The sequence below is a fragment of the Ovis aries genome, chromosome 4, assembly GCF_016772045.2.
Source record: "Ovis aries strain OAR_USU_Benz2616 breed Rambouillet chromosome 4, ARS-UI_Ramb_v3.0, whole genome shotgun sequence".
In the NCBI taxonomy this organism is placed as follows: Eukaryota; Metazoa; Chordata; class Mammalia; order Artiodactyla; family Bovidae; genus Ovis; species Ovis aries.
In genome coordinates, this window is record NC_056057.1 from 53,974,651 (window position 1) to 53,993,783 (window position 19,133).

Consider the following 19,133-nt stretch of genomic DNA (forward strand, 5'->3'; position numbering starts at 1 on the left):
TTACAAAGTTAATGCATATTCATTTTTGTTTAAAATTAAAAATGCTATAAAATTAAAAATTCAAGTTTCTATTAATGATTGGTCAATTTAAGATAATACAACTAAATATATCAATATTCACCAAAGATTTGATTGATCTTTTCTACCTTTTTCCTTTAAAGGTATCTGGAAGTATTTTGGATGTGTATAGTGGTGAGCAGGAAATTTCACCAGTTAATATGGGCCTTACAAGTGCTTCTTGTCCAAGTAGTCTACCAATGAAAAGAGAAATTACAGGTAATGTTGCTTTTATAGTTTTCTTAAAAAAAAAAAAAACAGCTCTGTAAGACATGAGTGACATATAATTCCAATCTAAAGACAACTTCTGAAATATTATCAAAATAGTTATAGTAAGTCTTCTGCATATGAACCTTCAAATTGCAAACTATCAAAGATGTGAACGTGCGTTTGCATGTTCAGTCATGTAAGTTAGTTCACTTGTCTGGCGTACATTGTCACAAGCATGCATCCTCTTCAAGTGGTTGTGCTTTTGTGTACTTTACTGTACAGTACTATATAGAGGACAGTAGTACAGTATCTTTATTTCAAGTCCAGGATGTCTGAAAGCAAGTGTAAAAGCAATGTGATTTAGCTGGTACTGCTAAGAATTGCCAGTTATTATACTATACTACTGTATTTTCCAAGGTGCTGTACTATAAGATTAAAAATGTTTTATTTTTTGTGTGTATTATTTGTGTGAAAAGTATTATTAAACTATATATTACAGTACAGTACTATATGGCTGATTGTGTTAGTTGGTTACCTAGGCTAAAAAAACAAATTGGACTTTTGAATGCACACTTGGAAAAGAACTCATTCATAGGTAGGAGTCTTACTGTAGTTAAAATGGGAAACATTTCAAGAGTAAATCCAGGTTTTTTTTCTTTATAACAACCCAGCAACAAGTTAGTATAACTTACAGTTCAACTCAGTGATTTTAGGGATTGGACAAATACAAATAGACACATGTAACCTCTAGTCATATGTATACAACAGTTTGACTAAGTTCCACTTTCACTTTGGGCTTCATGGTGGATCAGACGGTAAAGAGTCTACCTGCAGTGTGGGAGACTCAGGTTTGATCGCTGGGTCAGGAAGATCCCCTGGAGGATGAAATGGCAACCCACTTCAGTATTCTTGCCTGGAAAATCCCACGGATGGAGAAGCCATGGGGTTGCAGAGTTCGATATGACTGAACGACTTAGCTAACTTTCACTTAATATAGATTAATTTTGATATTGCAAATATTTAATTTATTAGCATGTTTGCAAAATAACAGATTAATAGATTAGGAAAAAATAGATTTTCCTCTTTTCAACTTGTTTCACAGATTTCAATGATTCACATTTAACTTTCTCAAGTGTGTAAAACTCCCTCTATTTTCAGTAATAAATTTCAAAATTGTTACAACTTAAAGGAATTACACGGGCACTTTCAAGTTAATTCAATAGGTAGGTGAGGAAATAGTCAGAGGAGTTATTTCCCAATGGTACACATCTGATTACAAGCAGAAGTCTATCAAAAGAAGGATCTCCTGACTTACAAGTCTAGTGTTAGTTTCTCCATAAAATAAAATAAAATTTAATAGAAATTTCTGTAACATGTTTTTAGTTCGGCATTCAAACATTTATCTTTAAATATTTTTCTTTAGTTAATATCAGCATTTTAAATAAATACAATATTTCTATTCTTGGAATCTAACAAGTGACTCAAAAATATCTATGCATTCAAATTATTTAGAGTAAAATTAATTAATTTAATCTTAAATAATCAAAATTTAATAAATATATTTTTATATTTCTATTTTAAAACTAGAATAATTCAAAGAACATTGTATTAATTATCTATTGCTATATAACAAAGTACCCAAACTTAACAGGTTGAAATAATAAATGTTAATTAACTCATACAATCCCGATATTTCAGAAATCCAGGGGTGATTTATAAAATTGCTTCTAGCTCAGAGCCTTGTGTAAGGTTGCAGTCAAGATATTGGCCAGAGATACAGATATTTGCCACTTGATAGGCTAGAGAATGCACTCCCAAGATGGTTCACTCACACATCTTCCTAGTCAGTGCTGCTTGGTTCTTTACCATGTAGAACTCTCCACGGGGCTGCTCAAGTGTCTTCATGATCTGACAAGTAGTGATTCAAAGAACACTCAAGGGGGAAGCTGAAAATGTCCTTTATGATCTAATCTTGAAAGCCACACTAATCATTTTCACAATATTATATCAGTTTCACAGATCAATCCTATTCAGTATGGAAGGGAACCATCAAAAGTATGACTGTCACGAATGAGAATCATGGTGGGCCATTTTGGAGTCTGACTATCACAAATGCTTACAACCACATAGCACATAAAGTGTCTGTCACTTAAAGTATGGATTTGTTTGATAGGTATTTGAGAAATGTAGTTAGTTCCAATTCTTTCAATTTAGAAATCATAATTATTTATAAAAAATGAAGGTTGTGAAAATTTAGATTGAAATAATTTTGAATAATCTTAAAGTTCTGAGAATAATTATAATAAAAATGATTAAGAAGGTTAATATTTACTGTATGCTCTACTTCTTTTAATCATAACAATGATATTTAGTAAATATCATACCAACTTCACAGATGAGAACTTAGGTAGAGACCCCAAGGCTACTAAATGGAGGGCCAGAATACAAATTCAGGTTTTACTATTTAAATCCCATAGGTTTTGCCAGTGCCTTCTTACTAATATGTTGTTTCAAATTTCTAAACATTTGCAAAAATTTTTGTTATATCACTTGGAGTAAGTAATATTATATTTTCACTTGTATTTCTGATTTTTTTTTTTTTTTTGACTGGAAGGATTGCAAGGTAGAAATAAGTACTGTTTCAATTATTTTCCTTTTGATCAGAAACAGATACTCGAGCTTTGGCCAAGGAGAGACAAAAAAAGGACAACCACAACCTCAGTGAGTATATTTTCTTTTTTCTAAGCAAAATGAATCAATTAAAGAGGAAATGCAAGGAGGTTAAAATATGTGGTGTTTTATTGTCGTCCATATATATTTTGAAGTCAGATGACCAAAATTAAGTGTACATGCTCATTAGTAGAGCTATTTTGGGGCAATTTAGACAATGCAAACTCTCAGGAAAGTGAGAAATTTTTATGAAGTGAAACATCTCAAGTTCTCTTCTTGATCATTTTCTCTCTCTGAAGAAGAATACTAATGAGGGAGATGAGTGCACTGAGTTACATTTGAACTCAATTGACTCCAAAGTTTAAAGAGATAAAAGTGACTTTAAAAAAAGGACGCCATTCAGCCAAAAGTCACACCAAACCCATAGACACCTCAAAACTCACTACTGGACACTTCATTGCACTCTAGAGGAAGAGATCCAGCTCCACCACCCAGAACAGTGACACAAGCTTCTCTAACTGGGAAACCTTGACAAGCCACTAGTCCAACCCCACCCACAGGGAGCAACCTTCACAATAAAGGGAACCACAAACTTCCAGCATAAAGAAAGGCCACCCCAAACACAGCAATCTAAACAAAATGAAAAGGCAGAGAAATATTCAGCAGGTAAAGAAGCATGATAAATGCCCACCAAACCAAACAAAAGAGGAGGAGATAGGGAGTCTACCTGAAAAATAATTGAGAATAGTGATAGTAAAGATGATTCAAAATGTTGAAAACAAAATGGAGTTACAGATAAATAGACTGGAGATAAGGATTGAGAAGATGCAAGAAAGGTTTAATAAGGACCTAGAATAAATAAAGAAGAGTAAGTCAATAATGAATAATGCAATAATTGAGATCAAAAGCACTCTGGAGGGAACCGACAGTAGAATAACTGAGGTAGCTGATAAGTGAGGTGAAAGATAGAATGGTGAAAGTAACTGAAGCAGAGAGGAAAAAAGAAAAAAAGAATTAAAAGAAATGAGAACAACCTCAGAGACCTCTGGGACAATATTAAATGCCCCAACATTTGAATCATAGGAGTCCCAGAAGAATAAGACAAAAAGAAAGGCCATGAGAAAATACTTGAGGAGATAATAGTTGAAAACTTCCCTAAAATGGGGGAGGAAATAGCCACCCAAGTCCAAGAAACCCAGAGAGTCCCAAACAGGATAAATCCAAGGCAAAACACCCAAGACACATATTAATCAAATTAACAAAGATCAAACACAAAGAGCAAATATTAAAAGCAGCAAGGGAAAAGCCACAAATAACACACAAGGGGATTCCCATAAGGATAACAGCTGATCTTTAGACAGAAACTCTTCAGGCCAGAAGGGAATGGCAAGACATACTTAAAGTGATGAGAGAAAAACCTACAACCCAGATTACTGTACCCAGCAAGGATCACATTCAAATATGAAGGAGAAATCAAAAGCTTTACAGACAAGCAAAAGCTGAGAAAATTCAGCACCACCAAACCAGCTCTTCAACAAATGTTAAAGGGTCTTCTCTAGACAGGAAACACAGAAAAGTTTTATAAACTCGAACCCAAAACAACAAAGTAAATGACAATGGGATCATACTTATCAATAATTACCTTAAACGTAAATGGGTTGAATGCCCCAACCAAGACAAAGACTGGCTGAATAGATACAGAGACAATACCCCTATATATGCTGTCTACAAGAGACCCACCTCAAAACAAGGTACACATACAGACTGAAAATGAAGGGCTGGAAAAAGATATTTCATGTGAATGGGGACCAAAAGAAAGCAGGAGTAGCAATACTCATATCAGATAAAATAGACTTTGAAATAAAGGCCATGAAAAGAGACAAAGAAGGAGACTACCTAATGATCAAAGGATCCATCCAAGAGAAGATAAAACAATTATAAATATATATGCACCCAACATAGGAGCACCACAATATGTAAGGCAAAAGCTAGCGAGTATGAAAGGGGAAATTAACAGTAACGCAATAATAGTGGGAGACTTTAATACTCCACTCACACCTATGGATAGATCAACTAAACAGAAAATTAGCAAGGAAGCACAAGCTCTGAATGATACAATGGACCAGTTAGACCTAATTGATATCTATAGGACATTTCACCCCCGAACAATGAATTTCACCTTTTCTCGAGTGCACACAGAACTTTCTCCAGGATAGATCACATCCTGGGCCATAAATCTAGGCTTGGTAAATTCAAAAAATTGAAATCATTTCAATGCCGTAAGATTAGATGTCAGCTATGGGAAAAAAAAAAAAAAACTATTAAAAACACAAACATATGGAGGCTAAACAACATGCTTCTGAACCAACAAATCACAGAAGAAATAAAAAAAGAAATAAAAATATTCATAGAAATGAAAGAAAATGAAAACACGCCAACCCAAAGCCTAAGAGATTCAGTAAAAGCAGTGCTAAGGGGAAGATTCATAGCAATATAAGCTTACCTCAAGAAACAAGAGAAAAATGAAATAAATAACCTAACTTTACACCTAAGGCAACTAGAAAAAGAAGAAATGAAAAACCCCAGGGTTAATAGAAGGAAAGAAATCATAAAAATTAGGGCAGAAATAAGTGAAAAAGAAACAAAGGAGACTATAGAAAAAAATCAACAAAACTAAAAGCTGGTTCTTTGAGAAGATAAATGAAATAGACAAACCATTAGACAGACTCATCAAGAAATAAAAAAGGAGAAGAATCAAATCAACAAAATTAGAAATGAAAATGGAGAAATCACAACAGATAACAGAAATAAAAAGGATCATAAGAGACTACTACCAGTAACTATATGCCAATAAAATAGACAACCTGGAAGAAATGGACAAATTCTTAGAAAAGTATAACCTTCCAAAACTGCACCAGGAAGAAATAGAAAATGTTAAAAGACCCATCACAAGCATGGAAATTGAAACTGTAGTGAAAGTTCTTCCAACAAACAGAAGCCCAGGACCAGATGGCTTCACAGGTGAATTATACCAAAAATTTAGAGAAGAGCTAACATCTATCCTACTCAAACTCTTCCAGAAAATTGCAGAGGAAGATAAACTTCCAAACTCATCCTGTGACACTACCATCACCCTAATATCAAAACCAGACAAAGATGCCACAAAAAAAGAAAACTACAGGCTAATATCACTGATGAACATAGATCCAAAAATCCTTAACAAAATCCTAGCAAACAGAATCCAACAACATATTAAAAAGATCATACATCATGACCAAGTGGGCTTTATCCCAGGGATGCAAGGATTCTTCAATATTCACAACTCAATCAATGTGATACACCACATTGACAAACTGAAAAATAAAAACCATATGATTATCTCAATAGATGCAGAGAAAGGCTTTGACAAAATTCAACATCCATTTATGATAAAAAAAAAAAACCCTCCAGAAAGCAGGCATAGAAGGAACACACCTCAACATAATAAAAGCCATATATGATAAACCATGGCAAACGTTATTCTCAATGGTGAAAAATTGAAAACATTTCCCCTAAGGTCAGGAACAAGACAAGGGTGCCCACTCTCACCACTACTATTCAGCATAGTTTTGGAAGTTTTAGCCACAGCAATCAGAGAAGAAAAAGAAACAAAATGAATCCAGACTGGAAAAAAAGAAGTAAAACGCTCACTGTTTGCAGATGACATGATCCTCTACATAGGAAACCCTAAAGACACCACCAGAAAATTGGTAGAGCTAATCAATGAATATAGTAAAGTCACAGGATATAAAATTAACACACAGAAATCTCTTGCATTCCTATATACCAACAATCAGAAAACAAAAAAAGAAATTAAGGAAACAATTCCATTCACCATTGCAGTGAAAAGAATGAAATACATAGGAATAAATCTACCTAAAGACACAAAAGACCTATATATAGAAAACTATAAAACACTGATGAAAGAAATCAAAGCTGATACAAATAGATGGATAAATATACCATGTTAATGGATCAAAAGAATCAGTATAGTAAAAATGAGTATATTACCCAAAGCAATCTATAGATTCAATGCAATCCCTATCAAGCTACCAGCAGTATTTTTCACAGAGCTAGAACAAATAATTTCACAATTTGTATGGAAATATAAAAAACCTCGTATAGCCAAAGCAATCTTGAGAAAGAAGAATGGAACTGGAGGAATCAATCTTCTTGACTTCAGACTATATTACAAAGCTACAGTCATCAAGACCAGTATGGTACTGGCACAAAGACAGAAATATAGATCAATGGAACAAAATAGAAAGCCCAGAGATAAATCCACACACCTTTGGACACCTTATTTTTGACAGAGTAGTCAAGAATATACAATGGAGAAAAGATAGTCTCTTTAACAAGCAGTGCTGGGAAAACTGGTCAACCGCTTGTAAAAGAATGAAACTAGAACACTTTCTAACACCATACACAAAAGTAAACTCAAAATGGATTAAAGATCTAAATGTAAGACCAGAAACTAAAACTCCTAGAGGAAAACAGCTAAAATACTCTCTGATATAAATCACAGCAGGATCCTCTATGACCCACCTCCCAGAGTAATGGAAATAAAAGCAAAAATAAACAAATAGGACCTAATTAAACTTAAAAGCTTTTTCACAAGGTGAAAAGACACCCTTCAGAATGGGAGAAAGTAGCAAGCTAAGCAACTGACAAAGAATTAATCTCAAAAATATATAAGCAGATCATGCAGTTCAATTCCAGGAAAATAAATGACACAATCAAAAAATGGGCCAAAGAACTAAACAGACATTTCTCCAAAGAAGACATACAGATAGCTAACAAACACATGAAAAGATGCTCAACATCACTCATTATCAGAGAAATGCAAATCAAAATCACACTGAGGTACCATCTCATGCCAGTCAGAATGGCTGCTATCAAAAAATCTACAAACAATAAATGCTGAAGAGGGTGCAGATAAAGGGAACCTTTTTACACTGTTGGTGGGAATGCAAACTAGTACAGCCACTATGGAGAACAGTTTGGAGATTCCTTAAAAAACTGGAAATAGAACTGCCATACAACTCTACAACTCAGCAATCCAACTGCAGGACATATACACAGGGGAAACCAGAATTGAAAGAGACACGTGTACCCCAATGTTCATTTACAATAGCTAGGACATGGAAGCAACCTAGATGCCCATTGGCAGACTAATGGATAAGAAAGAAGTGGTACATATACACAATGAAATATTACTCAGCTTTTAAAAATATTGCATTTGAATCAGTACTAATGAGGTGGATGAAACTGGAGCCTATTATACAGAGTGAAGTAAGTCAGAAAGAAAAACACCAGTACAGTTTATTAATGCATATATATGGAATTTAGAAAGATGGTAATGATGACCCTATATGTGAGACAGCAAAAGAGACACAGATGTAAATAACAGACTTTTGTACTCTGTGGGAGAAGGCAAGGGTGGGATGATTTGAGAGAATAGCATTGAAACATGTATATTACTATACATGAAATAGATTGCCAGTCCAGGTTTTATGCATGAGACAAGGTGCTCAGGGCTGGTGCACTGGGATGACCCTGAGGGATGGGATGGGGAGGGAGGTGGGAGAGGGGTTCAGGATGGGGAACGCATGTACACCCATGGCTGATTCATGTCAATGTATGGCAAAAAAAACCCCGACAATATTGTAAAGTAATTAGCCTCCAATTAAAATTAATTAATTAATTTAAAAAAAGAAAATGTACATCATTTAAATAGCTAGAAATGTAACACCAGGTTCTTATCTTTCTGTGTCAATCTATTCCTCCTTTCCTAATGATAAGTTATTTTAAAATACTGCTTATGTTGTACTGCTGAATTCTACTACTGTCACAAAAAATGTGGAGGCCAGGGCTCTGATGCCTTCCTGGGGGTCCATGTGCCTTCAGTAATGATCACATGAGATGAGTAAATGCATTCAAGGGAAGTTGCTTATGGGAAGGGTGAGCTTTAAGTGCTGTTTCATGTCTCTTAAGATAGTGCTTAACTATCTTAAGTCAGCTTGACTAGTTGAGTGTGAAGCATTTTTGTTCTGAGAACCAAATAAAATATGAGAAAAGATTGCAATGAAAATAAATAAAATCTTTAAAGCTCTAAAACCAGGAATTTCCTTACATGTCGTTAGCTGAAATTGATGCTACACATACCAGCAAATTTGGAAACTCACAGCACTGGAAAAGATCAGTTTTCATTCCAATCCCAAAGAAAGGCAATGTCGAAGAATGCTCAAACTATCACACAATGGCACTCATCTCACATGCTAGCAAAGTAATGCTCAAAATTCTCCAAGCTAGGCTTCAACAGTACGTGAACCATGAACTTGCAGATGCTCAAGCTGGATTTAGAAAGGATCAAATTGCCAACATCCGTTGGATCATCAAAAAAACAAGAGAGTTTCAGAAAAACATCTACTTCTGCTTTATTGACTATGCCAAAGCCTTTGACTGTGTGGACCACAACAAATTGGAAAATTCTTAAAGAGATTGGAATACCAGACCACCTGACCTGCCTCCTGAGAAATCTGTATGCAGGTCAGGAAGCAACAATTAGAACTGGACATGGAACAACAGACTGGTTCCAAATAGGAAAAGGAGTACGTCAAGGCTGTATATTGTCACCCTGCTTATTTAACTTATATTAAGAGTACAACATGAGAAATGCTGGGCTGGATGAAGCATAAACTTGAATCAAGATTGCTGGGAGAAATATCATAACCTCAGATATGCAGGTGACACCACCCTTATAGCAGAAAGTGAAGAAGTAAAAAACCTCTTGATGAAAGTGAAAGCGGAGAGTGAAAAAGTTGACTTAAAGCTCAACATTCAGAAAACTAAGATCATGGCATCCTGTCCCATCACTTCATGGCAAATAAATGGGGGAAATGATGGAAATAGTGGCTTTAGTTTGGGGGGCTCCAAAATCACTGCAGATGGTGACTGAAGCCATGACATTAAAAGATGCTTACTTCTTGGAGTAAAATTTTGACCAACCTAGACAGCTGGATCATGGAAAAAGCAAGAGAGTTCCAGAAAAACATCTATTTCTGCTTTATTGACTATGCCAAAGCCTGTGATTGTGCGGATCACAATAAACTGTGGAAAATTCGGAAAGAGATGGGAATACCAGACCACCTGACCTGCCTCTTGAGAAATCTGTATGCAGGCCAGGAAGAAACAGTTAGAACTGGACATGGAACAACAGGCTGGTTCCAAATAGGAAAAGGAGTATGTCAAGGCTGTATATTGTCACCCTGCTTATTTAACTTATATGCAGAGTACATCATGAGAAACGCTGGACTGGAAGAAACACAAGCTGGAATCAAGATTGCTGGGAGAAATATCCATAACCTCAGATATGCAGATGACACCACCCTTATGGCAGAAAGTGAAGAGGAACTAAAAGCCTCTTGATGAAAGTGAAAGAGGAGAGTGAAAAAGTTGGCTTAAAGCTCAACATTCAGAAAATGAAGATCATGGCATCCGGTCCCATCACTCCATGGGAAATAGATGGGGAAACAGTGGGAAACAGTGTCAGACTTCATTTTTTTGGGCTCCAAACTCACTGCAGATGGTGATTGCAGCCATGAAATTAAAAGACGCTTACTCCTTGGAAGGAAAGTTGTGACCAACCTAGATAGCATATTCAAAAGCAGAGACATTTCTTTGCCGACTAAGGTCTGTCTAGTCAAGGCTATGGTTTTTCCAGTAGTCACGTATGGATGTGAGAGTTGGACTGTGAAGAAGTCTGAGCGCCAAAGAATTGATGCTTTTGAACTGTGGTGTTGGAGAAGACTCTTGAGAGTCCCTTGGACTGCAAGGAGATCCAACCAGTCCATTCTGAAGGAGATCAGCCCTGGGATTCCTTTGGAAGGAATGATGCTAAAGCTGAAACTCCAGTACTTTGGCCACCTCATGTGAAGAGTTGACTCATTGGAAAAGACTGATGCTGGGAGGGATTGGGGGCAGGAGGAGAAAGGGACAACAGAGGATGAGATGGCTGGATGGCATCACTGACTCGATGGATGCGAGTCTGAGTGAACTCCAGGAGTTGGTGATGGACAGGGAGGCCTGGTGTGCTGCGATTCATGGGGTCGCAGAGTCAGACACAATTGAGTGACTGAACTGAACTGAACTGAACTGAGACAGCATATTAAAAAGCAGAGACATTACTTTACCAACAAAGGTTTGTCTAGTCAAAGCTATGGTTTTCCAATAATCATGTATGGATGTGAGAGTTGGACTATAAAGAAAGCTGAGTGCCAAAGAATTGATGCTTTTGTACTCTTGAGAGTCTTTTGGATTGCAAGGAGATCCAACCAGTCCATCCTAATGGAAATTAATCCTGAATAATCATGGGAAGGACTGATGCTAAGTTGAAACTCCAATACTTTGGCCACCTGATGTGAAGTACTAACTCATTAGAAAAGACCTTGATGCTGGGAAAGATTGAAGGCAGGAGGAGAAGGAGAGGACAGAACGAGATGGTTGGATGGCATCACAAACTCAGTGGACATGAGTTTGAGTAAACTCAGGGATTTGGCAATGGACAGGGAGGCCTGGTGTGCTGCAGTCCATGGTGTCGCAAAGAGTTGGACATGGCTGAGCGACTGAACAGAACTGAACTGTACCTGCAAAACCTGCATCTATCTGTTCATAAAGCACCCATCTTCATGAGAGGGTAGGCTGACTATATGAAGGAGAAGAAGGCTAACCCATGGTTATAACAGTCCTTAGAGTAGTTGTGGAAAGGGAAATGATTTGCTTTTCATCACATAGTGGCAGAGCAGACAAGCATTGGTGAATTTTGTAAGACAAGAACCTGAAAGACAGAACTAGTTGTTTACAGAAAGAAGTAACACATCAAGCAACTAAAGCCTTCTCTCTTAGTTTTAAGGCCGCTATTACCTTCCTTTCTCCTTACTTCTATCCTCTATGTTTGCACTTTAAATAACAGGCCATTTAATGTTAAGTATGATAGGTGCCTGGTATGATCATTATAGATGTCTCAGTGGTAAAGAATCCACCCTCACTACAGGAGGCACAGAAGACATGGGTTCAATCCCTGGGTTGGGAATTTCCCCTGGAGGAGGAGATGGCACCCTACTCTAGTATTCTTGCCTGGAAAATATCATGGGCTGAGGAGCCTGGCAGACTGCAGTCCATAGGGTTGCAAAGAATCATACACACAGAGTGACTGAGTGCACACATGCACATTACTGAAGTATAGAAGTATTTTCTACTAATAATCTGGATTACTTGGTGATCTTACTTTTTGCAACTATCAATGTTACCCAAAATTAATATCACATTTAAAGTATGAATCTAAATATCCCCTAACATTTGAGAGGATCATGGCTAGAGGACAAATAAGATCCTACTTAACAGATGTCTAAATACTTAAAAGCTATAACTCAAGCTAGAAATACTAAATTATGTTCTATCCTTCCTAAAGATAGGAAGGCCAGGTTTGAAATATGAGTTCTCAGATCCTCAGAATTTTGTATAAGTACTGCACCACTAACAGATTGGGCCACTAATGGAACTCCACTTGATGGAATTTCGAGTGGGAAGTCATGGTGGGGCAATGTCAGCCCTTACTCAGTGGCCCCTTTCACTTCTCTTTCTATGCCCTATTACATTATATGGTGCATATGACCTCAAACATGAGTGTGAACCCCTCATCTTGTGTATTCAAGTTCCATACCTATCTGCAAAAAATTGACCCTTGTCTGCATCTTGGGCCTGGGGTGAGCACCTTGGTGTCATGATCTTCCTTCAGGAGGATGAACCTCGGACATAGCCGGCACAGGCTCAGGGCATTTGGGAGAATATTCCTGGTGTAAATTACCTGGAGTGTAGTTTAGAAGGGAGATCCCTTTGCCCTGTGGCTGCCTTGCTCAGTAAGGATGGATGTGGTAAGAGAAGGCAAAGGGGGCCCTCAACTATGCAGTCTGGGAAAGAAGCATCTGTTGCCTGTTTCTAAGGACAGGAATGAATGAATGAATATATCAAAAACTTTGTAAAGAGTGAAATCACATATAACATGAAGTGATTTAGTAATTTCTTAAAGCTTGACTCCTTTACAAACAACTAGTACTGGATATGTAAACAGTGGGAAAACAAACTTCTCATTATAATTAACCATTAAAATTTTATGAGCACAATCTTATAAGGTTAGAGTAGGAATTTCTGATATTTTACATAAGGTGCATTTAAATAATAGATTTTGATAAAACATTATAGGACTACACCAGTCTCCTATTTTCAGATAAAAATGTGAACATCCTTCATAGCTGATCTTCATCTTATATTTGAGTCTGTTTTATAATATGAGAGTATGTGTGAACATAGAATTATTAATAAATTCTCACTATAAAATATAAATGTATTTCTATCAGCTTTGCCTTATTTTCTTTTCAGTTTTTTATATGGTGTCAGTTTTTTCAATTACTTGCACAGAGAAAACAAAACTGGCAAAGAAGGAAAATCTCTCCCAAGAATCAATTATATATCCTAAATTATATCCTAATTTCAGAGGAATCCCAGTGTATTATTCCAGAAGGTCAAGTTCATTCATGATTAATTGCTTCATAGAGTAGATTTACCAAGACAATTGATTTTTTAAGGACTTTCTTTGTTCCCAGCAGCAGTTTGTATTTTTTAAACATGTATTGTTTAATGTTTCGACAGTTTTTTTCTTCTTTGTGACTTTTTACTTTTTTCATTTCCCTGAAAAGCTTTAAAAATGTTACCTACTGAAAAAGAATTATATGTAAGTCTTGGTTCCTGATCCTGCAAGTATAGAGTAGATTATACGACTATTCTGTGCTCTATAAGACTGGTTTTAGGTAAGGGTCAATATAGAAAGCTCTGCTTATTTGTACACTTGACATTTATTGAACATTTATTAGATGCATATCCATTGTCATAGGCAATGGATGCATGGGAAAATAAACAGAGAAATAATAATTTCTGAATTATTTCTGAATAATAATTTCTGAATAAAAACCTATATCAGTCATTCTCAAAGTGTGGGCCCTCAACAAGAAGCATCAGCAACACCTGGGAATTTGTTAGAAATGCAGATTTTTGGGTCCCAACTTAATCCTACTAAAATCAGAATTTCTAGGTGCAGAGTAAAAATTTATTTTTATTTATTTGAAAGTCCTTCCAGATGTATCTGATGCATGCCAAAGCTTAAGAATCACTGTTCTGTGTATTATTGAAAGTTGTTAAATTAGAAAAGTATATTTATGGTCTAATCAACATACATTTATTTAACACTTTTTATATGCCAAGCCCTCTGGGTATATAGAATGAAGTAAGAAATAGTCCCTGCCCTCAAAGAGATCAATCTATTTGGGCACACATACCTACCATGAGCCAAGCTTTGTGTTAGCTTTTCAGTGGACTATATGAGAAGAAAAAGTGTATATATACACACACATATGTATATATATATATATATATATATATATATATATATATATACATACACATATATATACCCACCTGATATATATATGTATATCAGTATGAGTAAATATAGCATTTCAAAGAATGATAAAAATGTTATTTTTGAGAGAAAATGTTTCAAAATGATTTAAAATCATTGTGAACAATAGAATCACAATTTTAATATTGTTTTTTTTTTACTTTTAGAATAAAATATATTTGAATTTTTATTTTATTGTTGAGAAGTACGCTTGTGACTAAATGGAAATTTTTTGCTCATTGTTTTTCAAAGATTATTAAGGAGGTTTACAGTTGACCAAAAGTGAATTGTATTTTAATGAGAATAATCAATAATATTTCTTTTTTTAATAGTTGAAAGAAGAAGAAGATATAATATTAACTACCGAATTAAGGAGCTTGGCACTCTTATTCCAAAGTCTAATGATCCGTGAGTTCAATAATCATTTCTTAATAATGTTATGGTTTCAATACTACACAAAACAGGTGGGAGGGAAGGGGTGGAGGGGTGAACCAATGCTGAGGAAGTAAGCAGCTTATGGTGAAGACAAGGCTGCTACTGGTGTCATTTTTAAATATTTATTCAAGGCTGATAATTACTGAACATCAGACATCAAAATTGTTACTAACACTTATCCTATTGAGCTTTAGAAAATAAGTAAATTATTTCTTCTTAGTACATAACAAATCTTTCTGTATGGCACCAATATTTGCAAATTTAGTGATACTTTCATGATATCAACTGGAATCCTCAATTTATAGTTATAGCAATTCTTCCAATTTAAGATTTATATGTACATGAAAAATGGAATGTTGAATTCTCAGAGGTTCCAAAATTCAAGCAAAAAATATACAAGCAAAAAATAAGAATTGTATAAACATGCTTATTGATATTAGTCAATAATTTGTTATTGTAATTAAATTTTCAGCTAGGTTTTGATGCCATTTAGTCACAAAGTCAGTTGAACTAGATGTTTGGGGTTGTAAATTTCAAGAAATAGTTGATTAATCAAAATGTCAATTTACCATGTTTCTCTAAAACCATGAAAACATTGTAGCATTAATAAGGACTTGAAAAAAATGTTTTGTTCAGACAGAACTGGACTCTCCAAACACTGGCATTATCCATTATTCAGAAATGATGAGGTTTGATACAGTGGTTTTTGTGAAAAGTGAAAGTACTCTTTCCCTAAATGAAAGTGTTAATTCACTTGGATGATTCAATCATTTGTAATGGAGGAAATGCCATATATTTATTCTTATGGGCATAATAGATAATGAAGTCTTCTTGAGCAGAATGGCAGAAAGAACACTGCATGGGGAGTCTGAAGAGCTTAATCTTGGCTAGGATCCACCACTAACTTTTCAAATCTTTTAAGTCTCTCAGCATGGAACTCTTTCTATTAGCAGAACAGGACACCCATTTTCCAGATAAAACTTGAAACACTTATAAATGCACATTTATTGGCCAAACATTTGATATAAGGTCAAAACTTTGTTGTTTGAATATGTGTTTCAATTTTCTGTCTTACATAAACTGCACAAATATGTATAGTCTATTTTAATTTCTTATAGATAAAACAAAAACCTAAGTATAGATGGATTTTTTAAATGATTACACCCTAATTTGTAACAGCAAATTACACCTAATTTGTAACAGCATATTTTTAGCAAACTGTCTTACTGACATTTTACTTTTTTTTCTGAGGCTTTTAATATACTTTTCCTAAAAAACAAGAGCTGTTTTTATAAATGCTTTTTAAAATTTTGTCATATTTTATTAGTTATCATATATAATTTAATTATACTGTCACAATAATAAGTACAATGGGCATTCATTTAACAGTCTGTCAGTAAGCACTGTCACCAGAAGGAAAATAGAAGTACCTGGGTGTCTCAGAAGGTAGCCTAGCGGCCTCTATTATCTACTTTGTTCTGACAACAGTCAGTGACCATCACAAAGGGAATGGAGATCATTAATTAATCCTGAAAGTGATCAGATAAAAGTAAGTTAAGAGAGCTTCTCTTGTAACTGATAGAGCTAATCCACAGTGCCAGGGCCAGGTAATACGCAGAAAACAAACAGTAAGACTGTCAGATTAAACTACGAAGCCTGACTGAACATCTTTCCATGTCACCCTGCCTATAAAGCACCAATTATGGATGGAGTTTTATAAAAATAAAATAAAATAATATGGATAACCTCAAAAATGATAAAGCTTATGTGAGGGGTAATTATTACTGTATACTTTTATTGAATAGCTATCGCTATAAAATGGCTCCTCTCTGGTTCTAATTCATTGTCAAGAACAGGAATGGCAAAATTTTCATTGTCAAGACCAAAGGATGGCAAACTTTTCCTTTAAAGAATCAGATAGTAATTATTTCAAGCTTTGTGAGCATAAAATCAGGCAATTATTCAACTCTGCATTGTAGCATGAAAGCAGACATAGACAATATGTATATGAAAGAGGATGACTGCACCTGATGAAACTTTATTGACAAAAGCAGACTGTGGGCTGATAGAATAAGGAAAATCAGTTTATCCATAATCACATCTGAAAGGGACCATAGTTGAGGAAGCTTCATTGTAAGCCTTCTTAAGTGGTTTTCTCTTCTTTGTAGATTTCAGAAAGGAGAATTAGTAATTGTTTTAATTCCATTATATCGTATCATATGTAGGCACTGGAAACATAAAAGTATTATATATTATACATATTTTCTAGGCAAGAGTACTGGAGTGGGTTGCCATTTCCTTCTCCAATTAGACATATTAGGAGGATAGTAATACCTCATGAAAACTTTGTTGCAGTTTTATGTACAAAGAATGCACTAGGTCACAATAGAAAACACATTTCTTACGGCAGATGCATTTGAAAGAGTGGGAAAGCTGCACATTTGCAAAAACAGTGTTAAATAGAGAGAGGAGACCTAGGGCCCAACTTCTAAACACATGTGTTTGGGCAAGCAGAAAGAACTCTGAAGCTTTGGTTCTACTGGGTCAGTTCTTTGCTTCTTGTCATCTTGTACACTCTCCAGACGTGAGAGTGGACCAGGCCCTGTAGGAGTGGTCTAGACCTGGCTCAGTTTCCCTCTTTATATCTTTTGTTACTTTCTCTTTGGTAGTTCTGGGGGCTTGATTGGCTGTGCTTCATGCCAATGAGGCATGAACCAGATACCAGTCAGGGAAGGGGGTAAGAAGAAGGCATTATGCAAATGAAGCATGACCTCGGGGTCGAATCAGGGAAAGGAGTGTCAGTATGTTCTCCCATAACTGTTTTTGACCACTATTTTGGACTGCCGTTTTGGGCCCTGTTTCCCTCTTCTAACTTGCCAGCAGTTCTAAAAAGGCTCTGAATGCCTTTCCAGCTCATGACTGCAATAAACTTAGGATTTGGTCTAGGAAGGGCTTCCTTTGTGGCTCAGCTGGTAAAGAATCTGCCTGCAATGGGGGAGACCTCGGTTTGATCCCTGGGTTGGGAAGATCTCCTGGAGAAGGGAAAGGCTACCCACCCTGGAGAATTCCATGGACTCTGTAGTCCATGGAGTCGCAAAGAGTTGGACATGACTGAGTGACTTTCCGGAGAAGGCAATGGCATCCCACTCCAGTACTCTTGCCTGGAAAATCCCATGGACAGAGGAGCTTGGTGGGCTTCCGTCTATGAGGTCTCACAGAGTCGGACACGACTGAAGCGACTTCCCTTTCACTTTTCACTTTCATGCATTGGAGAAGGAAATGGCAACCCACTCCAGTGTTCTTGCCTGGAGAATCCCAGGGATGGGGGAGCCTGGTGGGCTGCCATCTATCGGGTCGCACAGAGTCGGACACTACTGAAGTGACTTAGCAGCAGCAGCAGCAGAGTGACTTTCACTTTCACTTTCACTTGGTTTAGGAAGTGAAAGCTAATACCTGAAGGAGTTTTGAATTCTATGAAGTTGCCATTTTTGTGTATCAAAAACTTTCAGAAATTTGTACTTCTTCCTTCTTTGCTGGATCAAAATAGTATGGTCAGAGGGAAAACAAATAGTAAACAGTTATAGTTGAGATAAATATGTTGAGAAAATGAAATGAAAAACACACTACCAGAGAATGATAATATCTTAACCATTAGTGAAAAATAAAACCAAACAGAACTAACAAATAAAAAGGTGAAACATTTCTACATATGTGTGGTAGTGATCTACTTCATATGTGCTTTTTATTAATCATATTACAAAAATCATATTTGTAAATATAAAAATGCTAGCAGAACATGCATTGTGCCATCAAATTATTATTTTTTCTACTTTTTTTTTAAACTACGTTTTCTACTTTTTGTTTTACTACTTTTTCTACTTTTTAAGATATAAACCTAAGGGTTTTTTTTTTTTCCTACTAAACTGATTTTTTTTATCTTCTACACTCAAAACTTTCTTCTGCTTTTGTGTAAGAATGGTAGTTGAAGTAGTAAATGAGACCTAACAAGACTTTCTAAATCAGAAGTTATAAAATGTTGATCAAAGGAAGAAGAATCAGACCTCTCATGATGTTTGCTTTCTTTTCTTTTTTGTAATACTTTTAAGTGGATGTGTACTCCTAAGGTGACAACAGATCATACATTTCCATAGTTTTGCCTGGCAGCATTCCTATTCTAACTTACATATGTCTAATACCTGCTTTAGCCCTA

At 35.7% G+C, this 19,133-nt stretch overlaps 1 protein-coding gene across 15 annotated transcripts in view; it reads left to right on the plus strand.

The window, feature by feature from the left end:
* TFEC (transcription factor EC) overlaps nucleotides 1–19,133 on the plus strand; it is a 789,619-nt gene that overhangs the window by 762,342 nt on the left and 8,144 nt on the right. For all 15 annotated transcript variants that reach the window (XM_060414728.1, XM_060414723.1, XM_060414727.1 and 12 more), the window contains 3 exons: nucleotides 162–276; nucleotides 2,932–2,988; nucleotides 14,821–14,896. In XM_060414728.1, the coding sequence (XP_060270711.1) occupies nucleotides 162–276; nucleotides 2,932–2,988; nucleotides 14,821–14,896 (248 nt within the window). The remainder of the gene's footprint in view (nucleotides 1–161; nucleotides 277–2,931; nucleotides 2,989–14,820; nucleotides 14,897–19,133) is intronic.